The following is a 17,089-nucleotide window of genomic DNA, read 5'->3' as shown; positions in this document are numbered from 1 at the left end:
ATCAGCCCAGCCCCAGACATGCTCCCTCTACTGAGAGCAGCAGAGACAAAAAGGGTGGTTACATCAAGTTCAAAAGCACGATTGACATATAAACTTCAGATAATACATATTACAGTAATGCATGTTTTCAGGGTACACTGTGATCCATTGCTTCATAAGACTTGAACGTACTGCCTTTCCTTCCAGGGAACTTCATTTCACCAAGAGGAAAAGACTTAGATAAAACATTAGGCAACAGTTATTACTTTCTAGTTCCAATCTTAAATATTTTCACTATAGAGCATTTCAGTGGTAAGCTATTCAACTACTGATATTATATAACAAAAAAATGTGGTAGATCATTGTTCCTTGTTTTTCACTTCAGTGAAATAGATTGTACATTTATTCTTACCAAGGAAAGTTCTGTAATAGGATGGAGGTCCTGGAAATCAAGTTTTTATGTAACTCTGTACAGTCAGACTAGAGAGAATAAGATTTTAGTTTCATTACTCTTTAACTGTACAGATAAAAATTACAGCATCAGGATTTTTTTTTTTATTTGTGGGAAGGATGAGAGAAACATTCTGATGTCATTTTAATTAATCTGTGAAATAAAAGTCAAGGTAGAAGGAGATCTGAATTAGTTTTGATTAGAGACTAGAAAGAAGACTTTTGTCTCCTGCAAAAATTGTAATCCATTCCTTACAGAATTAACAGGAAGCCAGTTATTTGGAGAGCCTGAATTTGAGAAGATAATGTCATGCCAGAAAGGGATAGCTATGAAGTAGTGGAGACATGTGCACACACTCACACAGTCATCCAATCACCTAGGATTTGGAGCCTGTCTAGACACAAAGAATCAGACAGATAAGAGGGTTTTTGCTTATCAGTATTGAAGTCACAGCTAAAGCTGGGGCTGGTGGTTGGGGCAGGAGTTTTCATAGCAGAATACTTTCTTCAAGTGAAATCCTCTGTGTAATCCCATACACAAAATGGATAAAGCTAGAACTACTTTAGTTGAAGGATGGAGGGGGATGGGGCAGAGCCCTGACACCTGCCTTTCCATGGGGCCTTCTGAATCACCACGTGGAATCCTGAGAGGATTGAAAACCATTGGTTTAAGGCAGTGGCTCTTAAACTTTTGCACACATCAGTGTCAAACCAGATGGCTTTACCCCAAGTAGCTCTGTGGCCTTAGAGTTCGCATTTCTAACATGTTGTAGGTGTTTGCTGCTACAAAGACTGCTTGTTGAGAACCTCTGGTTTGGGGATCCCTGTAGATGGGCTTCGAGGGGGCCTTGCCTTTCAACAGCCTGGGAGTTGGTACAGTGAAGTCTCATCAGAGAGGTAGTGAATTCCAAGTGGGAAAACTAAATTTTAGCACTCAAGAGTCTAGTTGGCTAGAATGCAGTTGTGCCTTGTTAGATTTTTTTCTTTTTGATTTTTGAGCACACAGTTGGATATGAATGGACAAAGATGTGTCCTAGCTGTCAAAATAGGGCTCTAGAAGTTTCTGCAGCTCCTAATTATAGTACAGCCTTAGTCTTATAGAGACTTCCAAAAATAACTATTAAAAATTAGATCTACAGTTTCTCCTTTTTAAATCCTAGTTTTTCGGATTTTTATAAAAACAATCCAGTTCTGAATTTAAAAGCTGAACACAGGATTCCTTCTTATCTATGCGTCTGTGCTGCGGTTGATAGGGCACATTCGTGGATGAGTTTTGCCAATAGAGATATTAGTGACTGTGCAACCACATCTGTTTAACCTAATGTTTCCATTCTGGTGGATCTGAATTTCTGTTTAATTTATTCTTGCATCTTGGACAGATGGTATCTTGCTGTCATTACAGGTGAACAGTGAAAATGGAGTTTGGAGCGTAGCCGCAGGCCAGGATTATTCCCTGTTTTTAGTGGATACAGAAGACTTCCAGCCTGGGTTATATTACAGTGGCCGACAGGACCCTGCAGAAGGTGACAGCCTTCCAGAGAATCACAGTGGTACTAAGACTCCAGTACTTCTCTCCTGTAGTAAGGTGAACGGGAATTGGATCCTAAGGCCTTCCGTAACACATGAGCAGTCTTTTTGTTTGGTTATTATTTGTATATATGCCTATTATGACTTGTGTTTGTCTACTGTATTTAAAATTGCAAACCCTTCCCTTCCCCCTTTTCTCCTTACCTCCTTTTCCTGACTGACTTCTCTCCACAGTGTGTGTCACCATCAAGTACACTATATAATTTACTTTTTTTGGTCTATTTTTCTGCCCTCAACCATAAGATTCTGAAGAGTAGAGATTTTAGGTGCTCTCATTTACTGCTGTTTCCTTATAGCAAGTACTTTACAAATACTCATTGAATTAACACCCTCATGTAGGAATATTAAAAAGTACATTTCACAATGAAGTTTCCTAACTATGTTCATGGAGCCCTCAGAGGTGAATTAGAATAGAAATGGAGTAGATGAGGTTTTTAAATTTTTTTATTTGCCAAAGATTTTATTTATTTGAGAGAGAGAGTGTGTGTAGTGGGTTTGGCGGGGAGAGGCGGAGGGAAAGGGAGAAGCAGACTCCTTGCTGAGCAGGGAGCCCCACAGAGGGCTCGATTCCAGACCCTGAGATCATGACCTGAGCTGAAGACAGATGTTTTACTGACTGAGCCACCCAGGCATCCCTGGAGTGGATGAGGTTTTCATTGAAATTGGGAAGTAAAAATGACAAAAAGAGGTGGGCTCATGGCAGACCTGACAGGCCACCGGCTGTGCTGCTCTCCTCTGTTAACTTGTTTTATTTACTGCTATTTACTCTCTTCTTTTTCATTTGTTGATTTGTATTTCTTTGCTTTCCCACTTCCTATCTCTTTTTCATGAACCTAAAATGACTGGCCTGTTCCTGGTTTTCTTTTTTTCTCATTAAAGTAACTCATATCCTCAAAGTGCCATGATTTACCTTCAAAGCTAGTACATTCTGGATTTCTTATTCTTACTGGATAATACAGTCTATGGATTTTTTTTAATCTTTCATATTTGTTTTTCTGGGTAAATGCATAAGCTATGAATGTATAGGGACAAAGTATTTCTTGGTAAAGGCAACACTGGCCAAGATTTGGCTGCTGACCTATACACAGGCTGTTACTTCTGATGTACTCGACTCTTTGTAGTTGTTGGCCCTTGCTCCACATTCCCCATGAGAGATCCCACAGTCCAGATAAATGAGGAAATACGCTGGTGAGAGGAGTGAGGCTTTAGTATGTATCATTAGTTAGCATGGATTTTAGTCTGCGTGGTCTGCAGCTTGGTTTCCTGGGTTTATAGTGATCTGTGTATACACTAATTATTTTTGTTAAGTGGTATAGTGGATAAATGACAAAGAGTCCCTTTTAAAGAAAATCCCTTTATGGTGCACTTTTAAGAGACAAGATAATTTCTAGGCCCTTGATGTTCCAGTATACAGTATAGAGATCCTCTCTGCTGTCATTTAACCTATTTCACAAAAAAGAGGATCCTGAGACATGTATCTCTATCCTTTGGATCTTTGTATGTTTAGGGTGTCTGTGGTTCTAAATACATGTAATATGAAATAAAAGATACTGTGGCAGTAAAAGTATAGATATATGTGGTAATATATAGGTCCAGATACACATATATAATAATGTTGTACTGGTAAACCAGCTCTAAAAAAAGACCAAACAAAACAAAAAAATAAGTCCCGATCTGTAGTGTTTGCCATTTTGGGGGGGTAATTTTACTATTGCCAGTTTCAAGCTATGGGTGATTTAATAATTAACTTGCGAAATTCTTGAATGTAGATATTCCATTTGGCTTCTGCCAGCTGATATGAGCCAGTTTTAGCACCCAGATTACTGCTAGTACATTATATTCTATCTTTAATCTTTTTCTCCTCCTCTGTTTCAGCTCGGATATATCAGCAGAGTGACAGCAGGGAAAGATCGCTATCTAGCTTTGGTGGACAAAAATGTTATGGGATATATTGCCAGTCTCCATGAGTTGGCTACTACGGAAAGACGATTCTATTCAAAACTAAGTGACATCAAATCTCAGATTCTCAGGCCTCTTCTCAGTTTAGGTAAGTAGAACCTCCCCCCACCCCCTCAGTTATCAGGACTCTTTATCTGTTCTTCCTGTAGCACAAATTAAAAAAAAAAAAAAAACTTGAGTTACGGGTTTCTTTCTTTCCATTCTCTTATTTTTGTACACAGGCTGTCAACCACTTACAAACTGTTTCCACTTTGCCAGGAGCCCAGCTGCCCCCGAGTGTTCTACCACTCCCAGAGCTCTTTTTCCCCTGTGGAAATAGGAAGTGGAGCTTTCCAGATTATTCATGGTAGAGAAGCAGAAACAGCTTTGGGAAAGTTGATCTAGGAGCTAGACTTCAAAACAGCACTTCTGGCTCCACTAGTTCTAAGATATCTTATGTTGTACTGCCTGACTTTTTCATTTTCTTGGTTGTAGTTCTTAGAATTACATCAAGTGGAGATTCGTCTGGATTTACAAGTAGTCTCTTAAACTGTGGACGAGAGCGTTCAGGGTCTTATCCAACATTACCGTGAACTGGTTAAATCTGACTCCTTTTATTAGCTGCAGTCACCAGGGAGGAGGGGTTGAAGATGAAGAGATAATACAGAGGAACTGCAGTAGTTCTAGAGGGGGTCTCCTGTCAGGATACACTGGCTCCCTGGGTCTCCAGGTTAGAAAGGCCTACAGATGGAAGTGGGAGAAATGACTCTTGAAGATGAGAGTTCACTTTTTTCAAGAATTTTTGTAGGTTTGGCCTTGCGCGTAGAAAACGGAGAGGAAGTTTTTCTCTCTCTTTCCTGCACTCTGTGGCCCCTGTGAGGGCCCTGTGAGGACCTGGAATTCAGATCAATACTGTAGTGCTTAAATTCTGCCTTGTTTAGTATATCAGTTCTTCCACATTAAGTTTGCACTGGCTTGTGTGGGTCAGCCCATTTTTATAATGGGAAAATACTTATTTTTTCAAATAAGTAATTTATAGTCTTTCAGAATGTGACCTTTGTAAGTTAGGGACTGTCTGCATTTTTAAATTTCTTTATTTTATTTTATCTTACTTATTTTTTTATAGCTTTTTGTTTTTTTTTAAATAACCTCTACACCCAATGTGGGGCTCAAACTCATGACTTGGAGATCAAGGTTCGCATGGTCTGACTGAGCCAGTCAGGCATCCTAGGTAGTTTTAGTTTTTAATCTGTTTTGCCTTTTTTAAATGTCATAGAGTGCCTCTTCTATAAATTCTCTTCCAGTGGGTGGGCATAACACCACAGGAGATTGGCAGGGGAAAAGCAGCCGTCCCAGCTGGAAGCTTCCTGGATTGCTCTGAAAGAAAAGTGAGGCTGGGGGTGCCTGGGTGGCGCAGCGGGTTAAACCGCTGCCTTTAGCTCAGGTCATGGTCTCAGGGTCCTGGGATCGAGCCCCGCATCAGGCTCTCTGCTCGGCGGGGAGCCTACTTCTCCCTCTCTCTCTGCCTGCCTCTCTGCCTCCTTGTGGTCTTTCTCTCTGTCAAATAAATGAATAAAATTTAAAAAAAAAAAGAAAAGAAAAGAAAAGAAAAGTGAGACTGTCCTTTTCCCTGTCCTGATTCGTGATTCCTATGTTCTTCTTGCCTCATCTGCTCATCAGCCTCACTGCTTAGAGAGAAGTCCTGGAAATTAGGAACTTTGAACTGGGAAAAAGCACATAATCCCCTGGTACCCTCTATAAAGTTCAGAGCAACCTGGTCAGTCTGATTTGGGGATTGCCCTCTCTTCACTCAAGTGTTGGGCTTGTCCAAGGGTCAGTAGAGCAGAGGTCAGTACAAAAAGTTGAAAATGTAGCTAAAAAAGTGGGCTGAATTCCTGGCTGTCACTTAACCAGTTGTGTGAAATCAGATAGCTAGCTCACTTCCTTTTCTCCAGCTTCAGATTACTTATCTTCAAAATGGGAGGAGAGTGAGATTTGCCCAGTGGTTCTCCTGTTCGGCCTACTGAGTCAGAAGCTATGGGAACCCTGTGCCTGTGTTCGTAACAAGTTTCTCAAGTGACTGGATTCTCTGGTCTCTGAAGTTCCTTCAATGTTGTGATGATTTGAGTTCCACAGCTGAGAGTACATCTCAGCTTGTTAAGTATTTTTAGAAAAGGGCGATTCGTAATCTTGATCTTGAGAAGGTGTTCACAGGTCATGAGTCTTCAGGTTGTGACATCATCATCATCACTGTGTTACAGAAAATTTGGGCACCGCAAGCACAGTCCAGCTGTTGCAGGAGGTGGCAAGCCGTTTCAGCAAGCTGTGTTACCTGATTGGTCAGCACGGAGCCTCACTGAGCAACTTCCTCCATGGGATAAAGGAAGCCCGGAGTCTGGTCATTCTGAAGCATGCAAGTCTCTTCTTGGATAGTTATACAGAGCAAGTATCCAGTCCCGTGTCATGTTCAATCTCTGCAGGGTTATTCTGCCAAGGAGAACAGCTCCTTAATCAGAAGAGACTAGATTAGGGACAGTGATATAAGGTAATAGAAATCGCAAAGCAGTATTTTTTTTTTTTGTTTTTTGCAAAGCAGTATTTTAATCTTAAGCCAACTGTAGTTCTGCATTGCTAAAGTTTCAGTTTTCTTTAAATGGAAAAAAGGTTGAAAAATAATGAATTACATTTCTTTTTGTAGTCTGGCAGAATGAGTGATAGTGTTTAATTTAATTTAGAATGAAATATTCTTAATTTACATAAAATATACTATAATAAATATGGTTCTTTAGAGAACAATTTTGCTTACTTTAGTAAATTATGATAAAATTAGAAGAAATAAGTAACTAAACAAATCATTCTAAGACCAACTGCTAATGGTAAATATGGAGTTGTTCCAGTGTCTCTTATTGTTGTGTAAATGGAGGGTTTAAAGAGACCATACTATCTTCAAAATAAGGATATTTCCTTAATAAAATCTAGCATAAGTTATCCAAGATTCTTTTAGTTTTTTCAAATAAAATATCCTAAGTGTATTTGAAAATTTAAAAATTTATCACTTTTTCTTCATTTATTCTTTGCCATTTTGATGTGAGGCCTAATTTGTTATTTTAATGCATATTAAAATGACATCAGTGCTGTTGATCTGAAGTGAAAGTTTTATTCTTTATTAGTACCTCATCCATTTAGCAAGTATGGACCGAGCACCCACTAAGTGCCAGGCGCTTTGTTGCGCTCTAAGATCACACAGCCACAGCCAGGAGCCAGTGAAAAGGAGGTCATGTTCTGTTGGTGTTTTGTTTAGGTTATTTTTAATATTAGTGATGATGTCTGTTACCGAAAATTATACAAATAAGAATAGTCAAAAAGATACTTAAAGTTGCCTGCAGTTCTACCACCAGAAATAACCATTGTTAATTTTAGTGTACTTCCTTTCAGATTTATGCATATATATGTGAAGAGATGCATGTGATTTTAATTGTAAGCAATATTAAATGTATTTGAAGATATTGTCTGAGAGGAAGTACCCTAGTTGCAGTCTCGTATTCTTTCAGGCATGAAAAATAACATAAATTGATACCAGTGTACTTTTTATTTTGGCGGGTGGGAAGAGGGAGAGAGAGCATCTTAAGCAGACTCCAGTGCAGGGCTCAGTCTCCTGACCCTGCGACCATGAGCCAAAACCTGAGTCGGATGCTTAACTGGCCGAGCCTCTCAGGCACCCCCAATTTACTTTTTTAAAATAGATTTTGTTTGCATGAGGGTTTCAGCTTTTGCTATTGTAGTTCTTTTTTGTCTTATTTATCTCAATTTTTTAAAAAAAATTTCTTGTTCTCTGATACTTCAGGACTTAGAGATGCTTTTATTTTGATACGTTGGACTATCTTTTAATGTAATTTATTCATATAGATGAGGCAAGTAAAAAATATCTTGATTTGTTTATGAGTTTCTAAAAAATTTATTTATTTAAATATTTTATTTATTTATTTGACAGACAGCGAGAGCAGGAACACAAGCAGGGGAAGTGGGAGAGGGAGAAGCAGGCTTCCTGCTGAGCAGGGAGCCCAGTGTAGGGCTTGATCCTAGGACCCTGGCCGGGATCACGACCTGAGCCAAAGGCAGACTGCCTAATGACTGAGCCACCCAGGCGCTATTGCTTATGAATTTTAGAAGTTACTTTTAATTGTGGTAAAACACACATAACATTTAATTTATCATCAGGACCCCCCACTTTTTTTTTTTTTTTAAGATTTTTCATTTATTGAGCACCTGGGTGGCTCAGTGGGTTAAGCCGCTGCCTTCGGCTCAGGTCATGATCTCAGGGTCCTGGGATCGAGTCCCACATCGGGCTCTCTGCTCAGCAGGGGGCCTGCTTCCCTTCCTCTCTCTCTGCCTGCCTCTCTGCCTACTTGTGATCTCTCTCTGTCAAATAAATAAATAAAATCTTTAAAAAAAAAAAAAAGATTTTTCATTTATTTGAGAGAGAGAGAGAGAGAGAGAACATGAGTGGGGGAGAGGAAGAGGGAGAAGCAGACTCCCCGGGAGCCTGATGTAGGGCTGGGTCCCAGAACCCTGAGGTCATCACCTGAGCTGAAGGCAGACACTTAACCTAATGAGCCACAGAGGCTCCCCACATCAAGATCATTTTTAAGTGTAAGGTACCTTGGGTTATTTTGAATAGGAATTTGCCTTCTCTTGAAATCCATTGATTCCAATTTGCCATTCTGAGAGTATGGTAGAAATGTACATGCATCAAACAGTGTATTAAGACATTCTGTAACAATAGATCAAAACTTAACTGACATTTTCTAATAGTTTCACTTGAGTTCTTTTAACATATTTTCTTCCCTTCTCTCGTTTATTTCTGAAGACTTAATTTTCATTAAAAAATCAACTATTTTAATTATATTTTCTCAAGTTTGTTAAGTTAGCAAAGTAAAGGAGCACTTGGTGGCTCAGTTGTTAAAGCATCTGCTTTCAGCTCAGGTCATGATCCCAGGGTCCTGGATCGAGCCCGCATCAGGCTCCCTGCTTCACGGGGAGCCTGCTTCTCCCTCTCCACCTGCTTTGCTGCTCCCTCTGCTGGGTACGCTTGCTTACTTTCTCTCTCTCTCTCTGTCAAATAAATTAAAAAATCTATGAAGCAAATCCTAGCATCTTCTGCATAATTTTAGTTGTATTTTAAATTTACAATTATATTAACATCTTTACTAAAATGGTTTTTTCCCCTCCTCATTATTGTGATTATCACATAATCTGCCCTTCTTTTCAGTCAAGTCCGTTCATGACTGTACTGTTGACATCACAAAAGTTCTGAAAGTTACTGGTGAGACCAAGAAGTACCTGCTCCAGATGCTTGTTATGTAAATTTGTCCTTCAGAATTTTCATTTAATGCTAATGTATGTGTGTTTTCTTTTTTGCTCAAGGTATTGCACATCTATTACAAATTTCCTGGTTATGGGAGGATTCCAGCTTCTTGCTAAGCCTGCGATGTAAGCAAATACATATCTTCCAATTACCATTCTAACAAACAAAGATCATATTTTATAGTGTTCTGTGTTTTTGAGTGCCCAGGAAAAGTTTTGGCATAATCATTTTATCAAATGAATCGAAGTGTAGACTTTCACTAACTCTTACAAAAGACAGGTATTATTGGCCCCTGATTATCATTGGAAGTCATATGGTATTGAAAAAAATCATTGAATCTGGGTCTTTATTATCCCTGAGACGGTGGACAACTCTCTTAACCAAATTGAGCCTAATTTTTTTCATCTGAAAAATGGAAATGTTTTTTCCCCTGCTTGTGAGTAACAAATAATGTATGTGATGGTATAGAGAAAAACACAAAGTGTTACACAAATATAAAGATTTTGCATTTAGCTTCTGTGTAATAAATATAAAAGGGCCCTTACATGAGGCTAATCATTCTGAACAATGTAGATTCTTAACGAGTATTGACCTAGAGATAAAAGCAAGTTGAAAAAATTCAGTTATATTTTAGAAGTCAGTATATCAAATATGTACTCACAACCCAGATTTAATAGATGTTAATATCTTGCCATGTTTGCCTTTATTTATTTTTTTTTAATTTTTTTTTTTTTTAAGATTTTATTTATTTGACAGGCAGAGATTACAAGTAGGCTGAGAGGTAGGCAGAGAGAGAGGAGGAAGCAGGCTCCCTGCTGAGCAGAGAGCCCGATGCGGGGCTCGATTCCAGGACCCTGGGATCATGACCTGAGCCGAAGGCAGAGGCTTTAACCCACTGAGCCACCCAGGCGCCCCGCCATGTTTGCCTTTAATCTTACATCCTAACTTAGTAATAACACCCTTGTCTTACTTCTGATCTTCAAGGGAAATAGTTTTAGTATTTCCTCATTAAAGATGATTGCCTTAGGTTTTTGGTAAATATCACTTCTAGTGTTACAGGTCTCCTTTCTTAAAGGAAGGGGGAGCGTTCCTTTCCATTCCTGAAAGTTGAAGAGCAATAGATTTTTTAAAATGTAAACATCCTTGAGTTCCCAAGATAAATTCAGTGATCTGCCTGTATTAGTTTTTCAGTACATTGCTGGATTCAATTTGCTGATACTTAAGATTTTGCATCTATATGAATGTGAGGTTTTCCTTTTCTGAACTTGAAGTTTTGGTAAGAAGATTGCACTAGCCGTTATAAAGTGGGTGTGGGAACTTTGTTTTTCTGGAATAGTTTGCATGAGATAGAGAATATCTGTACTTTGAGATTTTGTAGAATTCATCTGTAAAAACATACGGCTTTTTGGGAGCATTTCTAAAGGGAGTTTTTAAACTACTGACTTAATTTCTTGGATGAATAGATCTGTTCAGGACTTTATTTTTTCTTGTGGCTTTAATTATTTATATTTTTCTGGAAAATTATTGCATCCAAGCTTTCAAATTTATTGGTATAATATTGCTACCATTTTCTTAAGATGTTTTTACCTCCATAATAACTGCAATTTTATCCTCTATTTTTCATTCTTCTTATTTGAGTCATTTTTCTTTTTATCTTAGTTTTGTCAGTTTACCCTCTTTAATTTTCTTTTCAAAGATTAAGCTTTAGTTACTTCTTTCTTTGTTTTCTATTCCATTAATTTCTCCCTTTTTAAAAAACTTTATTTATCTCAGAGAGAGAGAGCAAGCTCAAGTGGGTGGAGGGCAGAGGGATAAGCAGACTCCCTGCTGAGTGCGGAGCCTGACACGGCTCCATCCCAAGGCCCTGAGATCGTGAGCTGAGCTGGAGGCAGACACTTAACGAACTGAGCCACCCAGGCGCCCCTAATGTGTTAATTTTTGAGTAACACATACAAACCCAGCCATGTAAGGGGAAAGCAGTATTGCCACTATTGGATTAAAACTCCCAAGAGAAGATAAGCTGAACAGTCCCTGGTTCAGGTTTCTTGAGAACACACAAGGCCCTTTTGGGGAAAGTCCATAGGCCAAGGACCTGAGTGAATCCTGAAAAGTAATAGGACTTAAAAGAGTGGGAACATTTCTGGTGTCATACTGGGCATCCAGAAGAAACGTGGTCATAGTAGGTATGTGTTCAACATGGGCTATTTCAGGCTCTCGGGAGCAGGTTAAAGCAGAGCAGTTCTGTGGGTTTAAGTGAGTGTCCTTAGCTGATCTCAGCAACAGAATATGTAGGAGGAAGAACATGTAGGAGGAAGGAACATCCACACAAGCCAAATACAAATAATAATCTGGGTCATATGCCCCAAGGCACCCTCAGATCTCTTAGTTGTGTTATAAGACAGTCCACTTTGTGCTAGTGAACTTCTGGGCTCCTGGAAATTATTACGTGTTTTCCATTCCAAGATAATATTTCATAATTTCAGAGCTAAGCATTTATTTTTTAGTTCTCTAAGAGATTGTAAAATGATTCATTCTTGCTTATAGTCTTGTGTGACATTGTCTAATATGAAGCCTTGTGGGTAAGAATTGTAATATAATGCTTATAAAGCACTCGGGGTAGTACCTGGCACATAATTATTGCTTTTTAAGGGGCAGATAATAACTACTATTCTGATTCTGTCCCACTAACTCTTACTTCTTTCACTTCTTTTTTCTTCTTTCACATCTTTTATGTATTTTGGTCTGCTCATGGTCTCAGTGGGTTATTGATCAATATTAAAATTTGCAAAAAATTTTAATAATGAACTTAAATGAAACTAAATATAAAAACTAAATGTTGACTTCAGTTTAAAAGGATTTTGAAGATTTCATCATTGCAGTCTTCACATAGAATTAGCTCTCCTGTTTCCTGTTAATTTTAGTACTGGTACCTACAGCTTTTCATTACTCTCTTGTAATAAATTTGTATTAGGTGTAGGGAAAAAAAAAGAAGAAATTTGAAGTATTTTTGTATATGTGCTGCCAAAGCAAGCACTAAATAGAAGTATTTAATATTACATGTCAGTTGTGTTGGAGCAAAGAGCTTTGTTTTTCTCCATTATTTCTGTTTAGAACCACTGATTAGAGCAATTAGTCTTGCCATTTATTGCTGTGACTTTTGGCTTGGAAATTAACAGGTAATGGTGTCAGCTGGCCTCCAATTATTCCCTGAAACTGCGGAATACATGATTCATTTCCTAGAACTCAAGGCGTAGTTTATGATTAACCATCTCTATTATAGAGTTACTATTGCTACCATATGCTGCTTTTCATATGCAAAAATCTATTTTATAGGCAGGGGAAATTCTGTTAATCTTACCTACTTATTTCATTGTATTTATAGTCTACTGTCATAGCACCTAAAAATGTGCATTCTGAAAAAAGTAGTGAAATATATCTATTCAATATCATGCATATTTCAATACCAAAAAGATTAACTAAATTTCCTTTTTTCCTCTATCACCAGTGATTTCCTAAATAAAAACCAAGAGCTGTTACAAGATTTATCAGAAGTAAATGATGACAACACCCAATTGATGGAAATACTGAATACTCTGTTTTTCTTGCCAATCAGACGACTTCATAATTATGCAAAAGTTTTGCTAAAGCTTGCTACTTGTTTTGAAGTGGTAAGCTCCCGTAAATATCTCATTTGAACTCTTGGGAAAGCAGAGGATCATGGTTGTTTGTTTGGATTGTGCTACCCCAAGACCTCAGACTCCACTAATTTACTATTTGTATGTATCTAATTAAATTTATTTGTCTTTAAGAACATGAAAGAAGAAAGTTTGTAGGTAAATCAAGTTCTCTTTGCTGTTGATTGGGTTTCTTTTCGGGACCTTCCCAAGATTAATTTTTTTTTTTTCCAAGATTAATTTTATATTCATTTTTTGAAACTGTGTCCAAAGTCGAGACCCAGTTATGCTACTTGCTCAATAGTTGTCGAAGTATATTGAGTGCATACTAATCCAGGTTGCACAGAGCTCTTTAAAGCCCTGGCCTTCTGTGTAATGAGATCCCTGTAAGGCAGTGGAGTTATCCTGGCCAGGACTCAGGATAGACTCACGCCAGGGATTCTGGTCACCTTAGCATACGCTCTGAGAAATCACAGTGTTAAGGACTTTCTCAGAGGTTAAGTGGTCCACTTTCTGTATGAAATGAGTTGAGTAGAGTCCTAGAAAATTAGTACCACTGTAGGATGTGGTGTATGTTAAAGCTGGTCCTGAGACATTGACCTTTGAAACTGTACTAAAATGTGTAGTTTCATTTTATTCCCACTCTGAAGTGCTCCAGAGAAACCAGGATGATTCTCGGGTCTCCTGTACCTTAGAATCTTCTAAATCCCGGAAATTACCTCCTGATCTGGACAAATTGCAGTCTCTAGAGTGACCCTCAAAGTGCTGTGGGCTTTTTACATTTGATTCTACTGTGGTCTCATAGATCTTTTCTTTAGTCTGATTTCAACGTTAACTCAAACTGATGTAGTTTTAACAATGAAGGTTTGAGCTACACAGGTAACCCCCTGAGCTGCAGATGTCATCTCAATGTATCTTCAGTTAATCAAAGATCTTCCCTCTCTAGACCAGCTAAGAACTATTCAGGGGGTCTGGTATGACAGTTTCCAGTCTGAAGGGTCCTAAATCTGTGTGAAAAACCAGACTTTTTAGTTTGGCATTTAAGGCTCTTGATAATCTGATACCGTCTTTTGTTTCTAGCCTTATCTGGTTTGTTTAGATTCCCTGAACATCATACATGTTTTATATTTCCTTCATGAGACACTCTACCGCTATCCTCATTATGGGAAAATTTCAAGGCCTGGGTCAAAAGTCATTTTATCATGAAAATGAAGCCCTCTCTGACTATACCACATTCCCGCCTCTTCCAGTCTTTGAATTAGTTACTCCTTTCTCTGTGCGTTGTTAGTACTCTCTCTCAACATTATTCTTTTATTATGATCTATAGGACTGGGGATCAAAATCATCTGGGGAAATTTTTTCAAAGTACATGGCCATATCCCAACACTGCACATTATTATTTAGTAAATCTCAGGTACAGCTTAGACATGATACATACCTATAAATTTCTCTAGGTAAAAACACCTGATTTTATTAAATGCATTCCATGTGCCAGGTACTAAGCATGTTACGTGTATTCATTTAATCCCCATGTCAACCCTGTGAAATAGATATTATTATTATTATTATTATTATCCCCTTTCATCAGATGAAAGAATTGAGGCACAGCTGACAATTGGTCAAGCTAGAATTTATATCCAAAGGCTCCAGAGTCTTGTCTTTTAACCACTTTCCTATATTGTCTCTTCTGATAGATAACCTGTTAGCAAAACCATTGCATTATTCTGCTATGTTGTATATTTTTCTATCTTTTCTGCCTTGTTTTAAGCTCCCAGAAGACAACGATTGTACCTTATTTTTTTTTTAATCCCCGACACTGAGCAGAATATTCTGTATGTAGTACATGCCATTAAATGTCTTTTAAATGAATGGAAAATGAATATGAATCACTGTAAGAATTGTGGAATGTAAAGTAATTACTCATGGACATGAGGGGGTCATCCTTTTGTTTTTCCTTCTGCTGGCTTTCCACCTAGCATAGCAGTTATACCCTGTCCTGTATTTGGTTCCCCAAGCTTGGCCCACAAACCCCTGGGGGTTCCAAAGACCCTTTCAGAGGGGTCGCAAGATCAGACTGTTTTCAGGACAGTAGTAAGACATTTGCTTTTCCATGGTGTGTCATTTGCACCATTGGTGCAGAAGTAAGGATGGACAAAACTGCTGGCTCCTTAGCATGAATCAGGGCAGTGGCACCAGACTCATCACTGTGTTCTTATGCTGCCATGTGCTTGCAGTTAAAAAAACAAAAGCAGTGAAAATATGCCAGTTTCACTTAAAAATACTCTTGGTGACACAGCAAAAATTATTAATTTTATTTAACCTCAACCAGTGACTTTTTTCTTTCTAGATATAATTGACTTGTTACATTCTGTTTTCAGGTATCCCACGTAATAGTTCGCTAGAGAGGTGTATTGTGAAATGATCATCCACAATAAATCTCGTTAACATCCATCACCACACACAGTACTTATCTTTTAAGATTCTGTGTGATGGGATGGGGGTACGCAGATCAGCTCTGCTGCATATCGGAGTAGAGAGGTTTTTCAAGAAAAAAGCTCAAGATCACTATTGTTTGAGTTGAGAGCTGGTTTTTGTTTTTGTCTTTGTTTTCTAACTTGAAAGAACAGTTGACAGATAACTGTGTTTATTCAGATTTGGGTATTAGGCAGATATTTTCTCAAAAATGAGTAAATGAACCTGTCATTTCAAGGAGAACAACTATTTGTGGCGAATGATAAAATCTGAACTCTGAAGCAAAAAGTAAAATGTGGGAAGCGTGTATGTATCACTGTTGAGATTGGCAGTTTCCCAGTACTTGACAAATTTTTCTGATGAGATTAGTGATAATATTAACATAGAATTTTTGATGTTTTATAATAAAATGTATCAGCATTTAGAAGGTCAGTGAACCAGAATTTTTCCAGATGTCTAATCCACATGCTATAAAATCATGTGTAAGTAAAAGCTGTATCCATAGTGTAAGATTGATCAGTGGATTTAATTTAACAGTAGAAAAAGTTTGATTAATATAGTTTCACATTCCACATTTGCATTACTCTTTAAGAACTTACCACTTAACAACTTTTGGTTTAGTTTCAAAGACGTCCACTATTATTTGAAATGGCTGTAAAAATAATCCTAGCCTTCCAACTATATATCCTTATCAAGTAAGATTTTCTGCATCTGTTTCAACCAACAGATTAAGTCAATAACAAAATGGAAACCTATTACCTTGTCAGCCAGATAATAAGTAGATTTGAAAAAATGTAGAATAATGCTGCTTTTCTCACTAAGCATTTTGTTGTTGTTTTGGAAAATATATTTTTCATTTAAACTGTTACTGTATTTGAAGTGAGTTAATAAAAATTAAAGGTTATTTTTTATTTTTCAACTTTATTTTCTAATATGGTTAATGTCAGTAGATATAGCCCAGATAAGCAAAATAGAGGGCCTTCCCGAGACCAAAACATTTGAGAATTCCTCCCATATTCTGAATTCTCTGCTGCTTTCCTCACTCATAACTGTCTAAGGAGTTTGTTTGTTTCTCTCCCCTGGAATTATGCCTCTTTTTCATAGATACATGTGTATAGTAGAATGTTCTGGAACCAATCTTCTTTCTGCTCAGCCCCCTTTAGTGCACCGCGTCTGTTCTTCCTTTGGATTTCTTCCCTAAATTTAATACTGTATCAACACCACACTGAGATTCTGGACAATTGTTTTATATTCTTTTTCTCCCCCTTCCCCCTTTATTGGCTTTCAGACATCTCCGGACTACCAGAAACTGCAGGATTCCAGTTCTTGTTACGAGTCTCTTGCTCTCCATCTCGGCAGGAGAAGGAAGGAAGCTGAGTACACACTGGGCTTCTGGAAGACCTTTCCGGGGAAGATGACGGTAAACCATGCCAACTGCATTACCCCAGCAAACAGAAGGCGTATCCCTAACAAATGTCAAGTTTTCTCCTTTCCTCACTTGTTTACGATAATGTTTTAATGAGCCCTCTTCTGAGGGTGGTCAAAGGAGCACAGTAATAGGAGCTGTAGACCTCAGCCCCCACCCTCATTTCTAGGAGTCCTCTCTGAACACTTAAAAAACACT

At 38.1% G+C, this 17,089-nt stretch overlaps 1 protein-coding gene across 4 annotated transcripts in view; it reads left to right on the top strand.

The window, feature by feature from the left end:
* Nucleotides 1-17,089, top strand: part of ALS2 (alsin Rho guanine nucleotide exchange factor ALS2) — a 74,501-nt gene that overhangs the window by 31,223 nt on the left and 26,189 nt on the right. For all 4 annotated transcript variants that reach the window (XM_044241318.1, XM_044241319.1, XM_044241322.1 and 1 more), the window contains 6 exons: nt 1,832-2,014; nt 3,892-4,063; nt 6,216-6,396; nt 9,379-9,444; nt 12,825-12,987; nt 16,754-16,885. In XM_044241318.1, coding sequence (XP_044097253.1) covers nt 1,832-2,014; nt 3,892-4,063; nt 6,216-6,396; nt 9,379-9,444; nt 12,825-12,987; nt 16,754-16,885 — 897 coding nt within the window. The remainder of the gene's footprint in view (nt 1-1,831; nt 2,015-3,891; nt 4,064-6,215; nt 6,397-9,378; nt 9,445-12,824; nt 12,988-16,753; nt 16,886-17,089) is intronic.

The sequence above is a fragment of the Neovison vison genome, chromosome 3 (genome assembly GCF_020171115.1).
Source record: "Neovison vison isolate M4711 chromosome 3, ASM_NN_V1, whole genome shotgun sequence".
Taxonomy (NCBI): Eukaryota; Metazoa; Chordata; class Mammalia; order Carnivora; family Mustelidae; genus Neogale; species Neogale vison.
The sequence above is the reverse complement of the archived record's forward strand: the minus strand, read 5'-3'. Positions and strand labels throughout refer to the sequence as shown.